The sequence below is a fragment of the Crocodylus porosus genome, unplaced genomic scaffold (assembly GCF_001723895.1).
Source record: "Crocodylus porosus isolate Cpor-Errol unplaced genomic scaffold, CroPor_comp1, whole genome shotgun sequence".
Classification (NCBI taxonomy): Eukaryota; Metazoa; Chordata; order Crocodylia; family Crocodylidae; genus Crocodylus; species Crocodylus porosus.
In genome coordinates, this window is record NW_017728932.1 from 12,758,069 (window position 1) to 12,783,417 (window position 25,349).

Genomic DNA, 25,349 nt, shown 5'->3' on the forward strand with positions numbered 1-25,349 from the left:
TCAAGTGTTAAAGTCTGTGTTGTGATGATGAAATCCAGACCCTGCTCCTGAACCCCGTGGAGGAATCATTAGGTTTGAAACCTAAAGGTTGCAACATTGAGCTAACAGGGTAATAAACCAGCAGCAAAAGGAAACCTGATTAGTGCATTTTCATTGTCCAGCCTAAGTGAACTGCAAAAAGTGAATCTGTTTAAATGTGAGCAGGTGGAGGAGTGATTTATATTTTTAATAGGATTATTAAGCTCACAATCACCTTTTAATTGGACACACGGGTTTAGGCTGGCCACAGTCATGTTTCTATATGTAAAACATCAGGAAAATAGTGATAAGAAATCATTTGGTTTTTTTAGAGTAGGAGATGCAAAGAAATGTTAGACAGAGAATTTCAGCACTATTTATTACATCTCGCTCTAAGCCCTTTGTCAGGGAAAGGTTTCAGAGATATATATATTTTGAGTCTAACCTAATCAGTAAATACAGGTTTAAGGAAGGATAGGTCGGTTTCCTCATTGCTGCTGGGCCTAGAATGGGTATTTTAACTAAGGTAATTAAAACCAGAAATGGTGGAGGCGTCTTAGTGAGTGAAAGCTGAGGTTGCAGTGCTGTGTGGAGACTCTTGCCATGATCTTTTTCTTTCTCTCTGCTCTCATTCTGCGTTTGAGCGGATGGAGGCTGGGGGAATAGCAAAGTCCCTTAGGGACAGAGCTCTGTTCTAGCTGAAATTACAAGCACAGAGCTGCCTGGGCATGAACATGTAGTGTTTACTCTGCCAGTATGAATACAAATAGTCTTATTATACGAGATTCTGTACCCAAAGACCACAAAAAATGGGGAGGTTTTTTTAACCCTTGGAAGACTCGCTTGTGGCTTTTGTGGAAACCAGTGATTTAGCATCACAAAGAGCACTAACATGACCATATAAATAACAGCTGGTTCAAATAAGATAATGGTCAAATACAGGTTTAGGACTTGGGGTGTTTATCCCTGCTTTTTGCTGTCCGTATTCTTTGAGGATGACCGAGCATGGAAGCATGTGGCAATGTTGAGTGGCACCTTAGCGAGTTTCCCCAAGTTTGCTCAAAGGAGTAGCTTTGAGAAGAGCCTTGGCCCTGAAGGTGAAATTCCAGTGTCAGCTCTTCTCAACTGCAGCAGAGAAAGAGGGACAGTAAAGGAAATCTTCCTCCATTTCTCTCATTTCCTGGAGAGGTTTGTGCCTAACTCTCAGGACAGCTGGTAAAGTATGTCAGCTGAGCCAGTTCTCAGCTAGATTAGTTAGTTTCCACAGGCCAGAATGAGGTTTGAAGTATTAGTATTGAATTCTGTTACCAATAGCTTGGGCACACAATAGGGCCAGTCTGTGGGCAAGAGTGGCCAATCTAAGGGAGAGGGCTGAGCAGTCAAAAGTCTGAAGGACAGGTGACACTGAGGAGGTGACAAGCTGTCAGACAGATGCATTCCTCTGTGGTGCGCTCACTTTATCAGGATGAGCTGACTTTAGGCTTTTACGGTTTAATTTCTTTTAGCTGAAGAAACAAATTTGTCATGAACGTGCACTCAAGTGCCTCTCACCAAGAAGACAGTTGGATGTGGGGAGAGGAGGGGCAGCTGAGGTTTGGTTCATCTCTAGTACAGTAAAGGCAAGCAGGGTAAAGCCAAGCCAGCATGCATGTTTAAAAAGAAACCTCTAAATGCAGCCATTCCACTTTTCTCAGCAATAAGGTGGATCCAGAGATGCTGGACATTGCTATTTAGGTGTTATGCAGACTGTTATTACCTAACAGGAGTAGACAGTCTGCACTCATCCAGGAGCTTGTAGTAGTGACTGAGCAGAAGGTGAGTGGACCTGAGGGGGAGAAGAAAGGAAAATCTGTATTTGATGTTTCAGCAAGACTGGTGAAATGGTAGATCCTTTTCCAAATACTTAAAATTCTTTTCATTTGCTCCTTACCTTGTCTGAATTTGTTTTTAGAGTTATTTATCCTCAAATGGACACATTGACTTCTTTCATTAAAAAAAAAAAAGTGTCTTCTACAGTGACTCTCATTAAAATGGACACATTATGGTCTGAAAGGAATGAATGTGGATGTGGGCAAGATTCCTGGCTTCTCACCCTGGTTTTTGGTTTGCTTGCTTGGCAACTTGGGTCAGGCTTTCTGCACTTTGAGTTCTTGATCATCAAAATAAAATAGTACTGACAAGTTACGAGGTCAAGACCATTAAAGGTATAGTTGTTAAATCAATCTTAGGCACTATATAATGTGACAGTGCCACACAAGCAGGGGAAATAGGTGAAGACAATCTCTTGTTGACTGAGGGGCAAAGCCAGCTCAGTGTATAAAGGGGATTCAGAGGTATGGAGAATGAGGACAGAATGAAGAGTATTAAAGCTGTGATTTTGCTATCCACAGCCCCAAAGATCTGCTGCAAAACAGCTTTGAAGAGGTTGGTCATAGAAAGAATGAGCCTTTGTTTTCTTCGAGTTGGTTGGTAATACCAACTTGGTTGGTAGTACTGGGAATTCACCATCACTGGACAGGAGTTTGAGGACTCTGGTCTCAGTTAAGGTCTCAGAGAGCAGGTGACTATTGGCACTTATTGGGGATTTTCCAACACAATGGTTTTGCATTGGAAAATGCCAGTTCATTGAAGCGAAACTGCTGAGGGCATACTTAACATTTTTATCCAGAACAGAATTTTTGACTAAAACCAGAGAAAGATGGTATAGTATGGCCCTCGCTTACCCCCGGACAGCCAATAGCCCTGCAGCTACGGCAGTAATGTGGGTTATAGGAAACTCACCTTCGAGTTCCTTCTCTTTTGGATTCAGACCAGGGCTTCAAAGCTAATGGCTACTTTGAGGTGGGACTTCGGATCTGTCCTACTGGGCTTATTCCACTTCATATAAATAATTATTCGGTTGATGAGAGAATGAGACACCGATTCCCAATGGCTGGAGTATTCAACTAAGATGAAGGAGATGATGATTCAGGTTCCAGTTTCAAAGCTATCACTGTTATTTTACAAACGGGAGACTGAGAGATCAGGGCTGAACTGAACTGGCAGCAACGTGGTGGCCAGGGTGCTCACTCAGGATGCTGAAACCTGAGGTTCCAGTAGAGCAGGAGCTACACAAGCACTAAATTCATGATGACGAAAAACTGAAAACTCTTTTGGGCCTAAAGAGCCCAGAATAACTTCAGCAAATCCTTCTCTGGTATGTTTGAACCAAGGCTGTCGTCAGAATGATGATTTGCTAATTCAAACTGTGGCCATAGCAAAAGCTAGGAACCTACCAGGCAGATGCTCTCCGTGTCTCAGGAATGAGCTTTGAAGTGGATGGACACATGGCTTTGGAGCGTTTATGTTAAATAGAAAAATTAAATCATTGAAGACAGAAAATAGCATTGCACAGAGTTACAAGAACAGTCCACTTTCTAAGGTTGTCAGTCAAATCATTGTAAGTGCATTCAGCTTGTTTAGATTATGCCATAGGATCTTTCTAAATTTATTTCCCGCTAGTTTGAGTCTTTACATTTAAAAAAACCCCACGTTATTCTTAGGGCTCAGACCTGCAAAGTCCTGAAGACCTATAGAGAGAGTGAGTAGAGGCTGGAGGTGCCCAACATACGCCGAATTGGAAGAGACAGGATCAGGGATGTGTAGAGACCTCTTGGATGTTTTGTTTTTTGTGCATGGCTGACGTGTTTTGTTTGAGCCTGGCTACACTAGAGCTATAACAAAGCTGTGTCTGAGGCTTTCATATGACTCTGTAGTCTGGTTTTATAGCCACGCAGTCATAGCAGAACATGGATGCCCCAAATAGTGCTGGAGCATTAGCACAGGGCTGGAGGTTCCCGAAGTACCCAGCAGTGCCCCGAGGGTACTGAGGCATTCTTTGCTCCATTTGGGTAGCCCTGCTGAAAATCAGGTCCGTAGCGCAGTGGTTGTGCTTTGAATCGGGGAATTTCATAAATCACCTCCTTGAAGACTGAGTATCCAAACACTAATCTGAAATCCTAGCAGTGAAAGCGTGCTGGTTTTCCTGTGCCACTGCTATACTGGTCACCCTTTTTAACAGGAGCCAGCCCTCTGTTTCTCAAAAGCATTTTGTAAACTTTGACCAACACTATTGGAGCCAGTGGAGCTCTGCCCTTTTCTGATGGGGGTTGAATTAAGCATCAAAGACAATGAGAAAATGAGTGTAACTGGGTCCCGCAGGGTAATACCCTGCACTTACCTATCCATTTAGATCACATGAAGTATATTTGTGAAAAGTGTCGTTTTTCCTGTTGACACTAGATGTCACAGTTTTTCCTTTTCAGTAACTTGAGTTTCAAAATCATCTCTAATAGGATGTTTTAGTTGGAGCCTTGCAAGCTTTCTTTCCAGGGAAGATTTGGCCAGGTGCATCACAGAAAGGAACTGGGTGAAGTAGAGCTGGAGCTTTGGTGCAGTAACCCAGCTGGGCTATGGAGGTGCACTCTAAGTTGAAGACCTGAACCACTTTTACAGTGTGGGTCCTGTTTCATTGCCTGGCATAGCACATTAAAACCTTGGAGCCTGTTATGGAAACATGGGGGGAAAGCGTGGGGGAAAACTAGAGGTATTTGTGCTACATGCCCCAAGTTGGTCGGTTAGCCAAAAGATGCAAAATTGTTTTCTTTCTCCATGCATTTCAAACCCCTTCCTCTTGGTGAGTTTTGGGAGCAAACCCCACCACAGGCTCCTGAGGTTTTTGGCATGGGCTTATATAACAGAGAAACTGGATGTTGTCTGCTCCTATGCAGCACTTGGGTGCAGATTCACAATGTGATTCTCCTATAGCAAAGGCAGTTTGGCCCCCTGCTTATGCTATGCTTTGCAACATGCACGCACACATGCCTTTGAGCTCTGAGGATTGTAATGGATGGGGGACAGATACGGATGACGGGAACTATATGGGCTTTGCAGACTCGTGCTCAGAGTTCAGTTGCAGTCGTATGATTAACGGGGGATGCTTCGTGGTAACTCAGATTGGTCGGGTTGCCTGACCTTCATGCACCGCAGTTACTTCAGTGGTTCTCTCTTTACCGCAGACAATAGTCCTGGTTTTATAAAGGGGACACAAGTATAATAGCAGCGGGAGGCATCAATTTTAGGATTCTTCTGACCTGCTGGCTATTTTTGAGGCAGATCTTTTCATTGTTAGCCATAATCAGAGGCAACTGTTTGAAAGCTTGTGAGAAAATCCATTGGACCAATCTTGAGATTTTAGAATATTGGGGGAGTGGGGAGAAAACCGTCTTTGCCAGTGGTTGAGCCCATTTTTAGTTGCTTTCATATAGTCAAAGACAGCTCTGCACAGCACATACTTCTGTTCAGGGGTGGACTAGAAATGTGGTTTCTATACTGTCTAACTTCTAGTAAGTTGAATTTTGTAAAATTTTGTATTGAAACCTTGTGCGTATGTGACGTATCTTCCAGCCTTCCAGCCCTCTCTTTTATGGCATGTGCGTGCTATGGTTAAGATTTTCGAGGAAGCCAGAAAAATAAGTTGTGGACATGGGAAGAGTTTACCAAGGGGTAAGATGGGTGGTGCATCATCTACTCTGCAGTAACTGCCTACATGCATGTTCCTTTGCTATGATAAGGGGGAAGTTAAAGCCCTAGAGCTTAGCCTTCCAAAAGAAGCCCATGTTACCTATAGCAAATCATTCATTTATCCACGCTGTGAGGCTCTTTTTTCCTATGTAAACTCAAGGGGATTGTTTGAGGTTTGTAGATATTTTTGTACACCTAATGTTCATATATGTTCATTTTGTAGGCTGAACATGTAATTGTATGTATTGCATGCCCCTTCCTGCATCTGCTGCTTGTTACCTAGGATTTAACTATTTGGCCCGAAATGTTCAATGTCATGTCCCTGTTTAGGATAGAACTTTTGTGATTGTCTTGTTTGGAAAGTTCGAACCAAAATGCTTCAGTGGCTTTTGAGACCCACGTTTTGCCTACGCAAAGAATATGAAGTGGTAACGGAGTGCTGAGATGCTTTTTTGTTCTACCCCTGATTAACTGTCCACATCTGAGCCAAACTTCAGAGCTTGGAAAATCATAGCTTGTCCATTCACAGTAGACCCCATTGCTCACGGTCTTGTAATTGTTTGAGTGTTGTAGCTTTGCCGTGTGGCTTCCTCTGCCTTGCTGAACTGCCAGCCAGCCTTCTGGTTTGCTTGCTAGCTTGCCTGCCTCCATCAACATGCCTCTTAGCCCTCTGGAAGGAACCAGGAGACCCATGAATTAAACTCTCACTCTTTCCATTCATTCACTTCACTGCTTTCTCTTTTTCCTGAGCAAAGCTTCTTTACATGTAACACAAATATCATGTGTTGTATACAGTATCTGCTTTTACCACCAAACCACACTTCCATTCCAGAGCTGAAAACAGACCCCAGGAGTCCTGATCTTCAGCTTTCTGCTGCTGTCTAGTGAATAATGTAATCTTTTGGCACAACATGTGCATTATGTCCCTGTGGAATATGTGGTTCACATATGAGATAATGTCCTACTACTGTTACCGGTGTCTCCAGCTCAAGTGGTAGAAGGCCTTTTCTATGGATCTGAATGTTTTGGAGTCGAATCCTGGTGATGGCCCATGTAAGAGGTCTTGATTGCACCTGGTAGAAATTCTGGGAGATTTTTCCCTCCAAATTCCTTTTTTAAAACAATGTAAAACAAAATATAACCCAGTGTGCCACATTCACTGTCCACCCTGTGTGCTGGTTCAGGTCTTGAATTAGGCTGTAGTCTTGTGGGGAGAGGAAAGCAGAGTATAGTCAGGTAGTGGAAAACTTTCATAATACAGAAGGAAGACATTAAGGTTGCTTTGCTTAATGCTTCATTCTGGTATTACCAAATTTTTGACTCCGTAGCCTTTGAAATTTCCTTTTTAATGCAATATATAATATATATTACTGACGCACATATGTACACATATAAAACACAATGACAACACTCCCATAATCAAACAGGGGATAAGACAAGTTTTTTTTGTAACTATAAGCTTCTTGGAAAGAAATCCTGTATATTTGAGTTGGGCCCCTGAATTTTAAAATCCAGCCACTCTTCATGTGGGGCAGCTTTATAGAGCCACATCCAGATTTCCAAATTCAAAAAAAAGAAAGAAAGAAAATTAGAGCATGGCAAAAAGAACATGGGATTGAACGTCATCCTTGTTCTGAGCAAAATAGAGTGAAATAACACGATTGCCATGGCTCATAAACGGAGGCTGCTGAATAACAAGCTGTTCTAGTTTACATTAGTTTTTATATCAAATACAGTTCTTCAGGAATTACTGAACGTGGTAGAAAGGGAGTCAACCCCCTCCCAGCACCCCTTTCATCAGTGTGCTATCACTCCCTGCATCCACTGCGTTACTGGAAGTGGGAACGGAATTAGTTTCCTTCCCATTCCCCTCGGTATCTGTTGTCAACGGCTCTGACTGCCACTAGCAGTCAATTTGTAGCTGCATCAGTGTGTGTATTACTGTTCACATCGATAGCGCAATTAATGTTGAAGTCAATTTTGGTGTTAATTTTAGGCCATGATTAGTGTTGACACTCTGTGTCAAGCTAATGGCATTTATGAGCACCATGAAAACGAACGTTAGTTAATATCATGTTTTTACTATCTGTTAACGGTTACATTAAGCCAAAGATCTGCAGGGACAGGGTGTGTATAAAATTATATATAAACTTGTGTGTGTGTGTAATATATATGTGCAATGTGATTCTGCATTGCCAGGGCTATTCAGGGAGCACATGACATCCAAGCACTGAATCCTAATCACAGATTGGAACATCAGAAATAATGATCACTTCTGATCGGAGGTTGTGAATAATTCATCTGGTTTGATTTTCACGTTCTGTCCAGTGATACTTTTCAAACCAAATGTGTTTCTACAGGAGAATAATGGTCCCACTTCTTATGGAAATACTGTGGCACAAATCATTTCGCTAACATAAAAACAGTTAAAGACGACGGTTGTTGTTTTTATTTTTTTTCCCACCCACTCTGGGCTCTCGCTCTCTTTCCTGTCGCCGCGTGTGCTGGGGATCCAAGTGTGGCAAGACAAGCGCTTCTAAACTGCTACGGCTGGTGGTTGTTTCTTTTAAAGCCTGTTTTGAAACCGCTACCCCTTGCCATCCCCCGCAATTGTTCTGGCAGTGCTCTTGGGCGATTAACTCAGCCTGGCTAATTAACCTGTGAACCTTCTCTTTTTGGCATGCCGCCATTAACTTAAAAATCACATAATTTTTTTTTTCTAAATAGAAAGCCTTTCCCCCACTAGTCATAAATTTAAGCAGCTCATGAGCCTTTCATAGGAGGAAAAAAAACCCTTAGCTCTCCCCAGGATTTTTTTTTTATTACTAGCCATCTCTCAGTAAAGATGGGGTGCACTGAGAACTCAGATATAAAATATTATAGTGACACATTTGTGCTTTTTAAAATAGTATATGGCTGTACCAGCTTTTATTTATAAAACTATTTTCAGGGATTTATATAATTGCTTGGATGTGTGAAAATTCATGATTCCCTTGCTAAATAAAACCTTACTTAGTCCATAGCAGTGTGGCAAAGAGAATTTAAGCTGTGGATGTGTGTTACAGAACCAGAACCCCAGATTAGCGCCTGTGTTTCTGTTCTGAATTATATTGTAATGCCTCTGTGCCTTAGTTTACCTGTCTGGAAACTGAGGTTAGTAATATTTTACTTTTCTTTTGAGCTTTGTCTTTAGTGTCCGTGACTATTTTCTGCCTCATGGTTTGCTGTGTAGAGGATAAGGGCCTGGTGCATCCTGAAAACTAGCAGAGCTTATATGGTGGGGCCTGTGTTTTTGTGCTGAAGGTCCCAGATTTGGTCCCTGGTCAGCCCTTCTTTATGTGTAGATATTTACTTACAAAGTGGTGTTTGCTCTCTCTTGCCTTGGAAGCAGTTACAGTGCAATTGATAGCGCTGTCTTTATTTTCTGCCCTATCTTACAAGACCTGGAGCTGGCCGCTGTGGTCCATGCCGAGCATGGCATTGGGGCTGGTAGTGAAACTTTCTGAAGGGTGCCCACTTCCAAATATTAGTTGCAACACCATTTGTTTTCCTAACTCCCCCCTCAGAACCCCTCATTTCCTCCCTACTATCCAAAGTACAGTAAGGATTGGAGTCGAGTAGTGGTGAAACGTGTGTTTGAGCACACAGTGACTTGCAGTGTGTATCTGTGTGCACTCACGCCAGTCCCACGAAGCAGTATGGGCATGTGGGTGCAGTGAGCTAATGAACAGGGAGGGTATCTGCTTTGCCTGGTATAGACACACTCAGATGGGAGCACGGAGTGGCTCTGAGTTAATCCTGATGCTCTTACCTCAGTATTTTAAGGGCCAGATCCCAAGATGCTTAATATTCAGCTTTCTCCCTCCTGTGGTGTGGCCAGGAGGATGAAGCTGATCCACTGCCAGGTGTTTTTCTCTCTCTGCTGAAGTCCAGTGATGAAGGAAGTGGACAGCAAGCTCTCAAGCTTTGTTTTTGATCAGTGTGGTTGCTCTTTGGGATCCTGGCAAATGGTTTGTGTCCGCCTTCCTGTCTCTGCTGAGTATCCTTTGGTCTTCAGTGCGACCAGCCAGCTGCTTCTAGTGGTTGGTACAGCATTTGGGCTTTTCATTAATTTTGCAACAAGATTGGTATTTGACCAGAACATCCCACTGACATTTCTGGATTGACGCTCCTGTGAATGCAGTATTTTTCTTCCAGTCCTTCTGCAGTCAGAGGCTGAGACTTAGCTGTACATCTGCAAATAGAGGCAAACAGAAAAAGAACTTATCACCCAGTGGCGGGGCACTGCGTGCGCCTGCCCCTTTAAGGCCCTGGAGCTGGCAGCTGCCAGGTGCCTAATGAGGGCAGCCATTTTAGGTTCAGGGCTGCCCCTATAAACAGGCCAGTTCAGCTGCAAGGGGCCAGGCAACAACACCGCCTGGCCAGAGGGCTGCTGAGTTTCCTCCGGAGGTAAGGGAGGAGCTGTAGGGGGTGGTAAGGAGGCTTCTGGTCCTGGGCTTGATCTAAAACTGCACCCTGCTGGGAGCGGGTGGCCTGGCGGGGTTCCCAGTGGTGCGGGAGCCCCTAGGAAATGCCAGGCCAGTTACCACCCCAGTGAAAGGCAGGTCGGGGCGCCTTAACCCCTAGCCCCCACCACCGGTTGGGTTACCCCTTTATGTGTAGGGCCCAGAGGTTGGACCCCTAGAGAGAGCGAGGGGCTAGAGACTCGATACTGATCGAGAGAGTACCCTCGACTGGCCCATGCTGGGGCCAGGACCAGACCGGTCAAAAGGGCCGGGGCCCGCTGTGAGGGATGCCCGAGAGCCGGGGTCCTGGGGGGACCACACCCGAGAGGGGAAAATAGCTTCAGGGAGTTAGATGGCCGAATGAAGGCAGGGTAGCTCCGCCTGAATGGAGGGATCTTGGAGGGGTCCTGATAGAAGGATTCTGCGGCCCAGTGAGGGGCAGGTGATGACAGGAACACCTAGATGCCATCTGCGAGGCCTGGGCTGCAGTGTGGAGAAATGGAGCAGCAGATAGCGCCCCCTGGCATCGGGGCAAAAAACGGGCAGCCTCCTGCTTACTACCAACTAATTAGTTCATTAAGATCAAGGCGTGGTGGGTGAGAAGGTGGGCGGTTAGCCCAAGAACAGCTGGGCGGGCTGCATGCCGAGCGACCCTGAGCGGGCCCCCCTGTTACACACCCTCATTAAAAAAAAAAAGTGTGGGGGAGAAGGCGCCCCATGAGACAGGACACAGAAAAGTCTGACACAGTCAACCCATGACCCCAGGTCTTGAAAGGGAGGTGCAGTGGAAGGAGCTACAAGGAACCGGCTTGTGTTTTTGGATTGCTGTCTGCATTCCCTCCAATGATCCTCTGATTAATTTCTCTGTCTCCGTTCTCTCTCTCTCTCTCTCTCTCTTTTTTTTTTTTTATATAACGAACCCATTATGGTGCATCTTGCTGGAGACGTTGATTGGATCTCATCTGTGTATTGTGCCCATTTAGATTTGTATTAAGCAGCACCTATCTGTCTCCGGCTTCTCTTCACCCCTCTCTCCCCCACCCGCCATAGTTCATAATGTTCAGGATTCCAAGTATCAGCAACGAGAGCCTCAACCCTCCTGATTGCAGAGGATGCACATTTGGCTCGAGGAATGTGTACTCAGAGCTTATGATCCTCGGGCAAGTTGAGACTGGGTGATGCATGTGGCTTTCAGAGGATGCTGCTATTTACATCTGTTAATGGCATTCCATGATGGCCAGCTCCCCAGTGCGGTGATATGCAGCGGCTAAGAGATGGGAGGTGCAAGCTACCGATATTGCTCATCTCCATTAGTCAGGACTAGGAGAGATCATCTGGTGAGGTTGAAAAAAAAAAAGAGCAAGACTTGGTGAAAAGGCATCATTTATACACATGGACTTGAAAAGGCAGGCTGAAGGTGACAGAAGCTGCAGCAGTAGTTGGGCTAAGAAAAGGGACGGAGCCAAAGAAATGCAGGACAAAAGCAGAAAGCAAAGAAAGAAGAGAATTGTAAAATAGAGGGATGAAAGATGGGAAGGAAGAGGAAAGAGTGCAATGAGTGGTATGGGAGTCACTCTGAAGTATGATTGACGGGGTGGCCCCTGAGGTGGCAGGGACCGTGGTAAATGAACCACCCCAAAACAGAACATTTTAACTAACCCTCTGTCCTCCCTGACATGAAATAAAAACAGCCATAAGAGAGAGGGACCTTGCAGGATGGTTCTGATCTATGTTGAATCCCTGAATGGACAGCAGAGCTGGTCAAGGGAGAATCAATGTCACTTCATGTCTAGGATGGGAAGCGTGCAATAATGTGAGGTAGGGGTCCTCACGTGTGATGGTGGGTCCAGGTCCATCCTTTCATCCATCTCTGTCAGTTCCTGTCCCCCCATCCCATAGACTTTATGCCAGCAAAATTTGCAGAGAAGGGTCTTTCCTGAGATAACACATCTGCTGTGCAGTCCCTTAGGGGTCCTCAAGGAAGGTATAACCAAAAGGAGGGGACAGGAGTAGCAGTGCTGTGTCCCAGTATTGGACAGTATATTTTAAAATGTTTTCTTTCTCTCTCTCTGATTGCAGACTGGTATGGTGGCCTGGAAAATGACCCTCAAGAGCCCCGAGTACCCAGAAGGCCGTGATATCATAGTCATTGGCAATGACATCACGTACCGAATTGGCTCCTTTGGACCACAGGAGGACCTGCTCTATCTTCGGGCTTCTGAACTTGCTCGAACTCAGGGCATCCCCCGGATTTACGTGGCTGCCAACAGCGGAGCGAGGATTGGTTTGGCTGAGGAGATTCGTCATATGTTTCACGTGGCCTGGGTGGAGCCCGATGATCCGTATAAAGTAAGGAGGCACTTGGAGGCAATGAGCTCTGTAATATTCCACAGGCTCATCTAACATTTGCAATACCGGTCTCTCACTTCACAGTTTTACCAGCTACCTGGGCACCCAGTTAACTTGGCACTGACTCAGCAAGTCAGTAGAGCTTTTGCCAGAAGTCACAGATTCATAGATGTTAGGTTTGGAAGGGACCTCAGTAGGTCACTGGGTCCGACCCCCTGCCCTGGGCAGGAAAAAGCGCTGGGGTCAATTAGAGCTTGATTTTTTTTCAGATGTTGTGAGTATCCCCAGCCTTAAAATCAGAATCCGTTATGATTGAATATATCTCCTGGAAAGCTTTCTTACTGGGAATTTTCCTATTAGAAGTAGGTTATCGGAGAGTTTACCTGACAAGGAGATGTAAAATAAACCATTTGTCCCCACAGGGATACAAATACTTATATTTGACACCTCAAGATTATAAGAAGGTCAGTGCCTTGAACTCAGTCCATTGTGAGCACGTGGAAGACGAAGGAGAGTCCAGGTAAGCGGGTCAATGTTGGAGGTCATCCTGCTTCATCCTGGTACACAGGAGGGAAATGTGTTACTTCCGTGCCTGCTTTGACTTGTCTTGTCACCCCCACATCCATTAGCATCCAGTCGTGTAATTTTGTTGCGCCCTGCACTTGGCACAACAAAGGTGAAACGTTGTAGCATGAAATGTTGTGAAACACACCATGAAATGCAGCAGACCGGTATTATTGCTTCATCTTACTTGTGTAGTTGGGGTGCACCAGTCATGGGTGAGGACCCAACCATGCTTAGAGATTGTATGAACACATAGAGGAACACAGTTCCTGCTCCAAAGAGCTTTTCATAGGGTCATTTTTGGGGGTTAAGGATGCCCATTGGAATGGATTTTAAACACTTTTTGCGTTGGACCTGCCTAAAAAATGCAATTACTCTCATTCTAGGCAGCAGGAAACCCTCTACTATCTGTGCCCAGGGATGGGGGCACTTGCAGATGAACTTTAGCAAAGCTGGGCAGAAAGAGGCTCTTAACCTAAGGGAGGGATAGAAAGAAGGCAGAAATGTCCATGGAGACGCACAAGAAACTATTGGAGGGATTTTATGGACTCCAAGGGACGAGAGAAGGAACTTTGGGCACAAGACAGAGCGAGAGGGGGCCTAAGTTCACTGAAGTACTTATGTATATGCTTAAGTGCTCATGCTTAAAAAGGGTGTGGTGGAAGAGAGAGAATGGTGAAGTCAGGAAGAGGAGGGGGGAAGGCAGGACTGGGGAAAGAAAGGCTTGAAAGTAGCAAGTACAGAATAGGTAAGATATGAGCCTAATTTTAGTCTCTCATCCTCACAGTTTTTTTCTTTAGCCCTCTGCCCCTAATCAGTTGAAGCTCATAATCATTAGCAGGGATGCGAAGATAATTTCTCAGTGGAGCTGACCTCAGTGAGGCTCCATACATTAGTCTGTAACCTGTCCGGCTCACTCAGCACTTCCTCCCAACGCCGCTGCTTTGGCAGACCGTGTGCAGCCTGTTCTTCAAGCGTTGAACAAAGCTGCAGGATGTGAGGTCATGTATAGGTTCTCGTCAGTATAGGTACATTACTCTTTGCCTCCTACATGATACTTTGTCACTTTTCTTTTTCTTGGTAGACAACTGATTCAGCAAATCACTGGGCCTTGCAACTCAAAGGTTGTTTCTGTCTCCCTCAGGTATAAGATAACAGATATTATTGGAAAGGAAGAAGGACTTGGAGTAGAAAACCTCAGAGGGTCTGGCATGATTGCTGGAGAGTCATCATTAGCCTATGACAGTATTATCACCATCAGCCTGGTAAGCCCCAGTTGCTCTGTATCTTGAAACTGCAGCACCTATTTCAGCTGACAGGTTGGCATGTAAAATCCAAAATGCCCATCTAGGACCAGACCTTCGCTTGGTGTAAATTAGCGTGCTTTCATGGACTTCAGTAAAGCTAAACCAGCTTGTGTCAGTGCAGGATCAAAAAGACTTTGCTCGTGAGAGGTGCAGTATGCACTCCTGAGTATATTTTGAATGGATGGGAAAAGCAAAGCAACTATAGTTCAACCCAGTGGTTGCTTAATTAGTAGGTTATTGGGTTTTTAAAAGTCCTTCTAAATGTATAAACCGCATGCATTACTGGGTACGTTGGCTTTTTAAATAAAAGCAGAAGTTCTACAGCATGGTGGTGTTGGCAAGGTTGACATGTGTGGCCACAGAATACAAAGGCCCCCAAATATAAGCAGAATAGTCTTGCCAGACCATCTGGACCAGCATGTTTTGGACCTATCCTGGGATGTAAATCAAATATGATTTGTATTTATAGGTCACGTGTCGGGCAATTGGCATTGGGGCTTACCTTGTTCGGCTTGGACAGAGGACCATCCAAGTGGAGAACTCCCATATAATCCTGACCGGAGCCGGAGCGCTGAACAAGGTAAGTTGGCACTTCAGTGTCCATTTTATCTCATTTGGGTCAGGTTATATGCTTCTTCAGGATGAGCACCACATCTCATGAACCGCTCTCACCACAACTGGGACCCAGTTTGGCTCCTTAGTGCCTGCAGAAAAGCTGCAGGAGCACGTGCGATGTGGAGACTGAGCTCCCTTCTCACTTCCTCTGTTTCAGGGTTGGTGCAGCGTATGGGGTGCTTGCACTGCTACTGCATATGCCTGATCCACTCTGTGATTTGATACATCTGCTCTCTGGCCTGATTAATTTGTTTTAACAAACATGGTGTTTCAGCTCTGATGCTATGTTGGGGACAAATAAAGGTGTCCTACATCTATTAATTGTTCTGCCCTACCACTTTATAATCTTGTTGTTATCTGCAAGCTTCTGGAGAGAGCATCCCTTTCAGCTGGCAGCTTCTGTTTGGAATATGCTCTAACGTGGATTCTCATTCTTGCTGTTTCCTTCTGAGTCTGGTCTTGGATATGTGCTGTGTGTGCATAGGGAGGAAAATATAGAGACCCAAGAAATGTATTTTAAAATGTGTTCCCCAGTAGTTGGGGATGGTTGCAGGATGTCACAGAATTCAAGGGCTGGAAATCTCCCAAATATTTTTTTCTGCTCGCAAAGTCAGGCTATTCATGAACCAGTCTTTCTTTTTTTTTTTTAACAGTTGGTGATTTTTATAAAAGAAGTGTGATCCAGTTAATAAAAGATTGATCAGGGTCTAAGCAGGGACATTTCCAGGGACCGAGATGATCAAAGATGTATTAGACATACAGGAGAGCTTTGTATTAAGTCCTGTATTGATTTAGGTGGTTTTGTGTGAGAGGTAAGGTTATAGTTATAATATGTGATGCTATCATTGTAGGAAAGCCTGCATTCTGTGACTTTTATATGTTAAGGATTCCCGACACCCCCAAAGGCGCATTAGAGGGAGGTTCTGGGGGATATGACTCTTTGGTCAGGATGGCCCAAATCATAGGAGAGAGAGTTAACCTAGTATGACAAGTCATTCAGAATTAACCTCTCTTGACAAGTCATTCAGACTCTCGAGAGTGGAAATGCTTGGAGTTAGGAGGCAGCTGGAGTGTCTTATGGGAAGCAGAGTAACCTTTTGGAAGGTGGGGGTCGCAGGTCCTCTTCCCCAGTACATTGTGTTGATGTGTATGGAGTGCCCAGCACCAGGAGAACTGTTTGTGGGCTGGTGTGCATCATGGGGTGGCTAGTTCCACAACTTTTCCAACAGAGCTGTGGTAGCAGAGATCCCCAATGGAGACACAGAGTAGGATGGTATAAGGGCTTTTCATGCTGGTTTCACTTATTGGACCTTCCCCGAACCACAGCAGCTCTGCTGCTGGAAACCCTTTTCTGCCACTGTAACTGTATCCAAGTAGGAGGGGTGTGTGTGTATGCATGTTTGGGGGGCATGGGGTCAGCACCAGAAGTTGTCAGCAAAGGGGCACAGCTGGCATAGCTATGCCAGCAAAGCTGTGTAGTGCAAACTGAGTTAGTGACAACTGTTGTTAAGGACTCTCAGCACTTTGGCATCTCAGACACCCTAGAGTCTGCCATTTTGGGGGTTGGGAGGCCGGCAGGAGGAGGAAGTCACTTTAAACTGCAAGAACCTTAACTGCTTCCTCTATACCAAAGAGATCATTTTTCTTCCCAAGAGATGATTTCCCTTCCTTGTTTCCCCCAGCCCTGCCAACATCACAGCCTCTCTCTGTTGCTGCCTGTAATCTGATGTGAGCCATGACCACTCTGCTCTCGTTGAGGGCTTTGTTTACGTGGCTGTGATGATTGTGCAGGCACAAGTGCCCCTCTCCACTGTGCAGCTTTATGCTCAGCCACTCTCCAGCACCTGGGGTTGTCGTGCTTCAGCGCAGGCGGCATTTCGGTGTTCGGAGAAGTGTCTGCCCAGCAGTGGGAAATGAAAGAGAAAGAGTCTTTCATTGCATTGTTGCACTGAATAAGAGGGCCCTGCAAAGAACAAGGCACTGATCCTTTCAACTCTGGGGTGCTCACACTTGAGTTAAGTCTGTTACACACACACGCACACACACACACACACCACATGCATATACCAGCATATGCAAGAGGGAGGCATTTCAAGACCTTTCTTTTTAAAGGTGTGAGTTCTGTGCTCACCGAAGGGGTGTGTACAGCCTGGTTCTGGCTCAGCGATTGGTGCAGGTTCATGTTCTTCATGTTTCCGTGAATGGCATTGCCAGTTTGCTTAGTCCTCCTTATTGTCTTTATTTTACCTGGTTTCTTGTAGGCCTACTGTCACCGTGGCACCAGCATGTTTTGCATCTTAGTGCCTACTTGCTTTGGCCCACTCAACTTTGTGTATAACAGGTCTGAGACAGGGGATCTTGAACACTCCTAAGCACTGAATTCTGTGCAGGTCCATGTAGGTCTGATTCTCCCCTCTGCAATTCCCTCCATGGGCCTCCTGAAGAGAAAGAGGTGTCTGTGCAACACATGATGGGGTAAATGTCACCTGGGGGTTCAGTCTACATCATCAATCTCATTCCACCTGGGGTTTTAAATGGGAGCTCGGGGTCAAAGACGGATGCAGTAGATGGATGCACAGATGCTAGGAGTCAAAGACCGGATGCACAGGCCCACCAGTGCAGCAGTTCTTCCAGGTTTATCTTTGGTCTCCCACTTACTCACAAAGAGGCAAACCAGCACGCCCATGAATTCTGGAGAGATGCTTCCTTTGACTTTTCCTATGGCTGGCAGTCTGAGCCCATTAGCTAGGGACTGATGGAGCAGGCTCTTCCCCTGTAGCAGTGGGGAGGCAACTTCAGGCCATGCTGTATCCTTGCTGTTCTCCATGTTCATGGAAAAGCTGCCGGTCTCTGTTTTACTTTTGCATTCAGAGATAAACTAGCCAAGTTCACTGAGGCTGCCCATGTGGCATGGCTAGAACAAAATCAGTGCGTTTCCTTTTGGGAGCTCCTGTCAAGACTTCTTTGGATGCAAACTGGGTATTTTGTTTCCGGGAAGTTGTTTCATTTGAGACTCATTCCAAAACACCAGCTCTTTCTCAGGGGGGAAAAACAGCTAGTCTCGTCCATTATGATTATGTACAGCTAGCCCCAGGGGCTGGGTGCCAAGGGAAGCATCTAGTGCCAAAAGCAGGCAGGAGCCTATAACTTAAGTGATGGGCTCAAGGACAATATCATTTTTAGCTGAAGGGAATGATCAGTTCTGGAGGTTACCTAATCACGTGCTGGCTAGTTTGCTACGTCTGTGCCAGTACTCTTTAAATAGAGCTATTATCACCGTAAGGCACTTGATTTCATTTAGATTCATTAAGGTTCCTATGAACTCCTTCACCTATCAGCTATGACAAGGAAACTGGACCAAAGTTTACCCTTATTTTTCACCCTCTTCACGATGAAGTCGTCTTCATTTACAGTCCAGCCTGGCATGCGTAGAGGAGGCGTGATGGGAGAAAGTGGGGAAAATGTGAGGTGACAAGGGCTGTGTTTTGCCTGTGCCCCCTTTTGTCTTCACCAGTAAGCTTCAGCAGGAGATGGGGTGGGGGGGCTGCAAATGACATTTTATTCCTCTCTCGTGAGCGTGTGTGTGCGTGCATGTGCGCCGAGCCCGTTGACCCCCCTGAAAATTGAAATAATGATAATGCGCGTCTCCTGACTGCATCAAAGTATCAGCACATCAAAAGCCAGGAGGCATGAAATGCAAATGATAAAGTGAAAGCAGATGGATTGTGCATGATCGCCTGATGCCCAATGAATTTTAAAAGGTGCTGGTTCACATGGGGAGAGGGGCTGAAATAAACACGTTATCCCTGCAATTTTTTTTTGTTCTTGCCGCTCACTCCTGACAATATTTTTTCACACTTCAGTGAGCAGCCTCTCCATCTCTCTCTCTCTTTCTTTCTCTCCCTCTCCCTCTCTCTCTCTTTTTCTGTCTACCTCACACACGTCTCGGGTCATGTCGTTGCAGCTCCGGTGGAAATAATAAGATATAAACCACGAGGTTGTTATTTGCATAGAAATAGCATGGAGCCCCAGGCAGCATGGGAGAAGGACACAGAGATCATTTGTCTAAAATTTTAATGAAAACTTTTGCTGAGGCAGAGATTTTTTTTTTTTTTTTTAACTTTCCCTTCCTCCCCACCAACCCCTCCCCCCACAACTCCCTTTCCCCATCACTGGCTTAACGTGGCGCGATTTCAAATGAGATAGATGGCATACTGCCTATCATAGCGGAGGAATGCAGTAACACGAACATTTCCTTGGGTTCCCTTTTTAATAGAAGTAGACCTGAAGAGCCTTACACTCCCGGTTTGATGTATTGAGCACACGGTTCAAGCCTTGAGAGCTATGCACCATTTTAGGGCACACATCATGGTTGCTGGTCCTTAGTTGACTTGCTTTTAATTAGCTTGCATTTTTGGTGCCTTTCTAAAGGAAATTATAGCTCTAAGACCATGTTGTTCACATAAGCAAACAGTTTTTATCAGCTAGGCTTTATATGCAGGCATATATTTCAGAGTGTTGTGGAAGCAGAGACCAGACTAGGTCATCAGAATGGTGCCAAGACTTTCAGAAGTGGGTAGTGATTCAAGCAGTCTCTGTTTGTCCTGGAAAGACCAGAGGAAGAGCCCAGTTCTTGCAGTGAGGGGAATGCCGAAAAGCAGCCTCCCTTTAGGAGCTCAAGTTGAGGCTTCCAAACCAGCCAGTTCCTTCTAAAAATGTTCATTTTAGCATGCAGATGTTATGGGGTGTGGGATGTTAGCATTAAAAGGAGAACGGAGCAGGGAATGGAAGGCAGGAGCACTTATGGGTGTGTTGCCTTGTTCCATCTCCAAAGTGGGAGCACCAGCAGCTGTCGGGTACCTGTACCAGAATCCTGTTTTTAACTAGACCCAGTGCTATGCATGTCTAGAGAAGTGCAAGAAATCCCACAGTGGATTATAATGGAAGAACCTGCTTGCACAGGCAGGTTTTGACTGACTCCTCTCAGAGGCTGTCTTCCACCCTGCAGCAGGAGGGGTTTGCATCCTTGTCATTAGATGAGAATAAAAAAAGAATGGAGCAGTAGGTTTTTGCTGTAATCTGGTTTTGAGCCTCCCTAAGCTTTTGCTGAAGGATAGGCCTGCACAATGCACAGGACTGTAGCACCGCAGAGGCCATCATACCTGTGCGCATTGGTTGTGATAGCAGCTGCATAGCTTGCCTCACCTGTGGATCTGGCCCTGCTGCTGCTGTCTGTGAGACCCTTGGGAGATGGGGGGTGTATCATCGTGGTCTCGGGGCAGATGGTCTTCTGGAAGCTAATGCTGTCCCCAACTCAGTCCTCTCACAATCATTGTGGGGCTGGCAGCTTAGTGGGCAGGTGGCCCTGGTAGAGAGGTGACACCCATCTTTACTGGTGACACCCTTGATAGAGAGGTGATACTCATCGTTACTGGTGACACCGTTGGTAGAGAGGTGACCTCCATCTTTACTGGTGACACCTTTTTACTGGTGTCACCCTGTTAAAGAGGTAACATGCATCTTGGTGTAGTCAGTCACTGATAAAATGTAGGGTGCTTTGTGCTCCCATAAAATGAGGCACTGTACTGTAGCTGCTTACTCTTTTTGGTCCAGACTTCCTAAGTTGCTGCCTTTCCACCTTTGGAGCATCCCAGGCCAGAAAGGTGGGATGACAATGTATGTTCCCTTAAAAATAAATATCTTGAAGTTCTAGGACAGAAATGGATGAAAACACATCCCTGCTCCCAAAGGTCCGTCCTTCATTTTTTAAGTCTCCCCTCTGTTTTGTGTTGCGTGCTTTGTACCAGACCTAGTGGATCATAGGGTCCCTGACTCCCTCACCTGATCCAACAAGAAACCGCAGAACTGTTTTCTCTGGAAAAACCGTCGTCTTGCATTCTGAGGCCAGGTGGCCACTTTGTTTTATGTGGGACAAGTATCAAGCCTTGGAAACTAGGTGCTTTCTCTCCCAAACTCTTCATATGTGCCATAATGGACTGCGTGCGTGCATGACAAAAGCTCGGTCTCTTTTAGTCCTAGTGTGAGCTCCTGCTTCAAAGCCCTAGAATGGAAATAACAGGATGATGGGAGAATTGCTGGTCTCTGCGTGGGGTGGGCATAGCAGCGTAAGCACTCCTTGCCACCATTTGCCTGTGCTGGGCTGGTCATAAGCTATTCCCTGGATTCGCATCAAAATAGAAATAAATATGAATTGTTGAACCTGAAGTAAATTCCGATCACATCCCAGAGATGAGAGAGATAGAAAGAATGGCCTCTTCTTCTGTCGGTTAATTTATGTGCTTTCAATAAAGTTTAGGTTAGTTCTTAAATTATGATATAGATATAGGGGAAATAAAAAACTCAACCACAGTTAGCTTCTAGCAAGGCTGGGATTCAGATATCCATTCCTGTGTTGGATACTAGCTTCATAAAATAGCCATTCATTTCTGGGGACACACACATAAATCTCCCTAATGTTATTGGGAGCAGCGCATACTTAGGTGCTTTATTTTTTAGCAGCATGGGATACCTACAGATAGCTGGCATCAACTACATGTCAAGAGCTCTTTCTGGGTAGAACAAGAAATTGGTACAGCTGTTGGCAGCTTTGGTATCATCTGGCTAGGAGATGAGGATTATCAGGAGAATGTGTTTGGGCGGCATGGGTCTGATGTGGCTAAAAATGTATGGATATTCTTTTAGCAGCTCAGGTTTATCCCTGGGAAGACTAGGAGCTACAGCTCAAGTCTATCCCTGTGGCGGATTAGAAGAAACATTTTACATCTGCAGGAGAGGACTCCCTGCCAGCTCTGTTGCATCTCCAATCCAGGCAATATTTTGTATATTTACATGAATGTTTTACATGAGGCTCGGTCCTTGGCTGGGAAAACACATTCTGAGGTGGACTATAAGGGTTGGATCTGGGCACAACCTTATTTTTAATGATCTCTGCATGCTGCATTTTAAAGTTGGCAGTGTCCCACAGTTACTTTAACAGATTAGAAAGGGAGTTTCTCTGTGTGCGGTTTTGTTTTGGATGGATCAACACAAGTAAAAAAGTTGCTTTTGTGTACGTGAGAGACCAACAGAAAAAGATCAATGGAAAGTTTTCTGTTTGCATTTGCAATCTGCAACACATGGGTCTCTTGGAAATAGACTTAAAACAAATGAATGCCAGCACATGTCCAGTGACCTTTACCGGATGCAGCTTTCATTAATGCAGACAGTGTTTGTGCGTCAAGTCATTAACATGATAGGTACCATATTGTGTCATAATAGGGTAGTATACATGTCAATCATGTGCCTATGAATGAGTCCCTGAGGACTTGTTGATACAACAAGCCATAATTGCTGTGAGGATCGGTTTGACAATCTGCATTAAAGGAAAAAAAAATCCCTAACAACCCCTTTACACAGAGCCATGAGGGAATATCCCTGCATTTTAAGATCATCTCTATATTGTCCTGCCTTTCTTGGGTGGAAATCAGACCAGCATTGCTGTTTTCACGGAGGTCTTTGAGATGTAATTTGTGTTGGTCTGAGCAAAACGTTTGAAAGAACTCAAGGCAAGTGGGCAAGACTGTGCCACAGTCACAAAAAGGCCTGTAGTGCAGTAGGCAGGTACCCACACAAGCTTTACATTAGCTAGTTCAAGTGCTAGGAGTGGCCAGAACCCAGCAGCACAGGCCAGTCGCAAGTAAATTAGCCCCACAGATGAGTTCTGCCATGGCTGGATGTGTTGCTTCCAGCTAGCTCATGGATCTCGGCACGGCAGTTCAGCTCTTCTGCGACTGCAGCGTTGGCATATGCCGTAGCTGGTCATCTCAGCAGATGCAGCGTGATGTAATTTCTAGTCTCTGCTGAGTGGGGTCCTGAGACTCGGCAGACAGGTTGGAGGGCAGAATAGAGGTAGACCTCCTGGATTTCATGGGAGGCACCTGCATGGTACCCGCTTGGGCACCCACGTGGGGATCACAGCATGAGGTTCATTGGCAGAGCTGTGGAACAGGGCAGGGAGGGAGGGCAGCGCGTAGAGTTTGTCACATTTCATCTGTCGGCTTCGCGGGCACCCCTGTTTACGCCCCAACTTCACAACGTGAGAAATAAAGTAAAACCCTTGTGGGATATACGCTTCTTTTATTCCCCTTTCCTCCAGGAAAATGCAGAAAATGTGAAAAGCTCTTTCCTCTGCTCTCGCCAGCGAAGGCTTGGTATCTGCTCAAGATGACTCCAGATTTGGGATTAGATCAAAGCAATCATGTGAGAGCAATCATGTGAGTTAGGACAGCAAGTGCCATCCCTGTCATTCAAAGAAGCATTATAATTATTAATGCATGATATGAATCTTTCTATAGTGGCGCAGCAAGACTATTAGGAAGGTACGTGTGGGTGCAGCGTGTTGGAGAATGCTAATCAACGAGGGCCTAAGAAATGTCAAACGGAAATCGACACCCCGGCAGCATTAAACATTTGTCGGTTCCTCTTGTGCATCTTACCAAGGTTACCGTGTTCTTGGATCTGCGTGGTGGTGGGGGGAGGAAAGGAAGAGGGGCTGCGGTCTCCGTGTCTTGGGTGGTTACATCAGAGGATGCTGTGTGGGAGCCACAGTGATTTGCTCAGGGGTCTGGGGAAGCCGGTTCAATCAGCCGTCTTGGAACAGATACAGGATCTTCTGAAGCGCTGACTCCCCTGCCTTTGCCAGTTGTTGCTCTGCATCCCAGCCAAGTGGGTTAGGAGCCAAAGGCAGACGACAGCTCGGGTAAGGTTGCCAACAGCAATTGCGCAGCGCAGGGAGAGAGTATGTCTCATTCTCTTAGAGCTGTGCCCTTGAGGGACGGGCCAGTAGATGCACTTTTTTTTTCTGGCAAGCCGAGTACATGCTGCAGTTGGCTCTCTTGGTTTTTGCTCAGTGCAGAGGAATTCACATCAGCAGGATGGATGCCTTGGACTTCAGGCAAATGCCATTGCTTTAAAAAAATAAAATAAACAAACACCAATCTCCATTAATACATTTTATTTTTAATTGCCTTGTTTTAAGTGGTTATATTTGTATATTGTTCCCATTAGAGACGATTTACATTCCAGACATCCCATTATCAGTCCCTTTATGTTTGCTGAGGGAAGAAAGTCTAATAGATTTTTGTTTGACTTTTTTCTCCCCCTCACACAAGTATCCATCACTTTTTTTTTTTTTTTTTTAAAGATCCTGAGCTCTAGCAATATAGTCCTGTGTGGATAGATACTTGCATTGGGTATCCGTGGCTATTTATTGCTGTGAAAAGAGGTGTTAACTCTTATGGGTTGGCCCACTTTCAGCCTACCTAAATTTTCTTCTGTAGCTTCTAGTGGAATTATGGTGCATTGTTAAAATGTTTCTACATTTCACCCAGTAGTGGCTGTATTTTGGTGGGTAATGATTCAGATAACCAAACAGGGGTAATGTTGCCCGATCCAGTGGAATATTACCCCAGAAAAAATCCCCACTGGTGTAAGTTATACTAGTTTAGGTTTCATCTGTTCTTTTGTTCTACTAAATGCAAAGAGCATATGGCTTGCTTCCCACTGTTTAGTGCTGAGATACTTATACCCCAGCATAATTCTCCATTTCCAACTGCAACCCAGTATATATTTACCCCGAGTGAACTGGGTAGTGAAGACAAGCCCTTAATATGGTTTATGGGGCTGGCCTCTGAGATCTGAAACTCCATTAGAGACCAGTGAGAGTTTTGAGTGTGGAGGCCTTCCAAAACAACGGGCCCTTGAAGACTGTAGAGCGTATTTAGTATTTTTCATTTATCATTGTCTTGTTGCGGGACCTTGGGCAGAACACCTCGCCCCCCTACCTCTTGGAATTGGATTTGGCTGGGAGTTTTTTGACAACATTTTTCATTGGAAAGTATGAGGTCATTGAAACAAAATGTTTGGGGGAAGGAGCCAGTTACAGCAATTCCCCATCTCAGAACAATTTTGAAATTGCAAAGGAAAAAAAATCCCTTTTCTGGTTCAAAAGGTGTTTCCTTTCAGAGTGTAATTTATTGTAAGTAAAGAAATATTTCAAACTGTTTTGAAGTTACCAAAACAAAACATCTCGGCCAGATTTAATGTTTAATTTGCACTTTACCAAAATGTTCAAAATAGTGAATTTTTTTTGTCCTGATTGAGGACTGGCATTTCCCCCCCCCCTACCCAAACCTTGCGGTTCTGGCAGATGATCCCCTCCCACATCCATGTGGCTTTGCTGTTTCATAGTTTCTAGGGTCGGAAGGGACCTGAGTTAGATCATCTGGTCCAACCCCCGCCATGGCAGGAAACAATACTGGGGTCATACAACCCCAGCAAGATGTTCATCCAACCTCCTCTTAAAAACCCCCAGGGTAGGAGCCAGGACCACCTCTCTTGGAAGTTGGTTCCAGATCCTAGCCGCCCTGAC

At 45.3% G+C, this 25,349-nt stretch overlaps 1 protein-coding gene across 6 annotated transcripts in view; it reads left to right on the plus strand.

Annotated features, from left to right (window-relative positions):
- The window catches only part of ACACA (acetyl-CoA carboxylase alpha), a 177,965-nt gene that overhangs the window by 102,402 nt on the left and 50,214 nt on the right, over positions 1-25,349 (plus strand). For all 6 annotated transcript variants that reach the window (XM_019545631.1, XM_019545635.1, XM_019545634.1 and 3 more), the window contains 4 exons: positions 12,165-12,434; positions 12,857-12,954; positions 14,143-14,263; positions 14,775-14,885. In XM_019545631.1, coding sequence (XP_019401176.1) covers positions 12,165-12,434; positions 12,857-12,954; positions 14,143-14,263; positions 14,775-14,885 — 600 coding nt within the window. The remainder of the gene's footprint in view (positions 1-12,164; positions 12,435-12,856; positions 12,955-14,142; positions 14,264-14,774; positions 14,886-25,349) is intronic.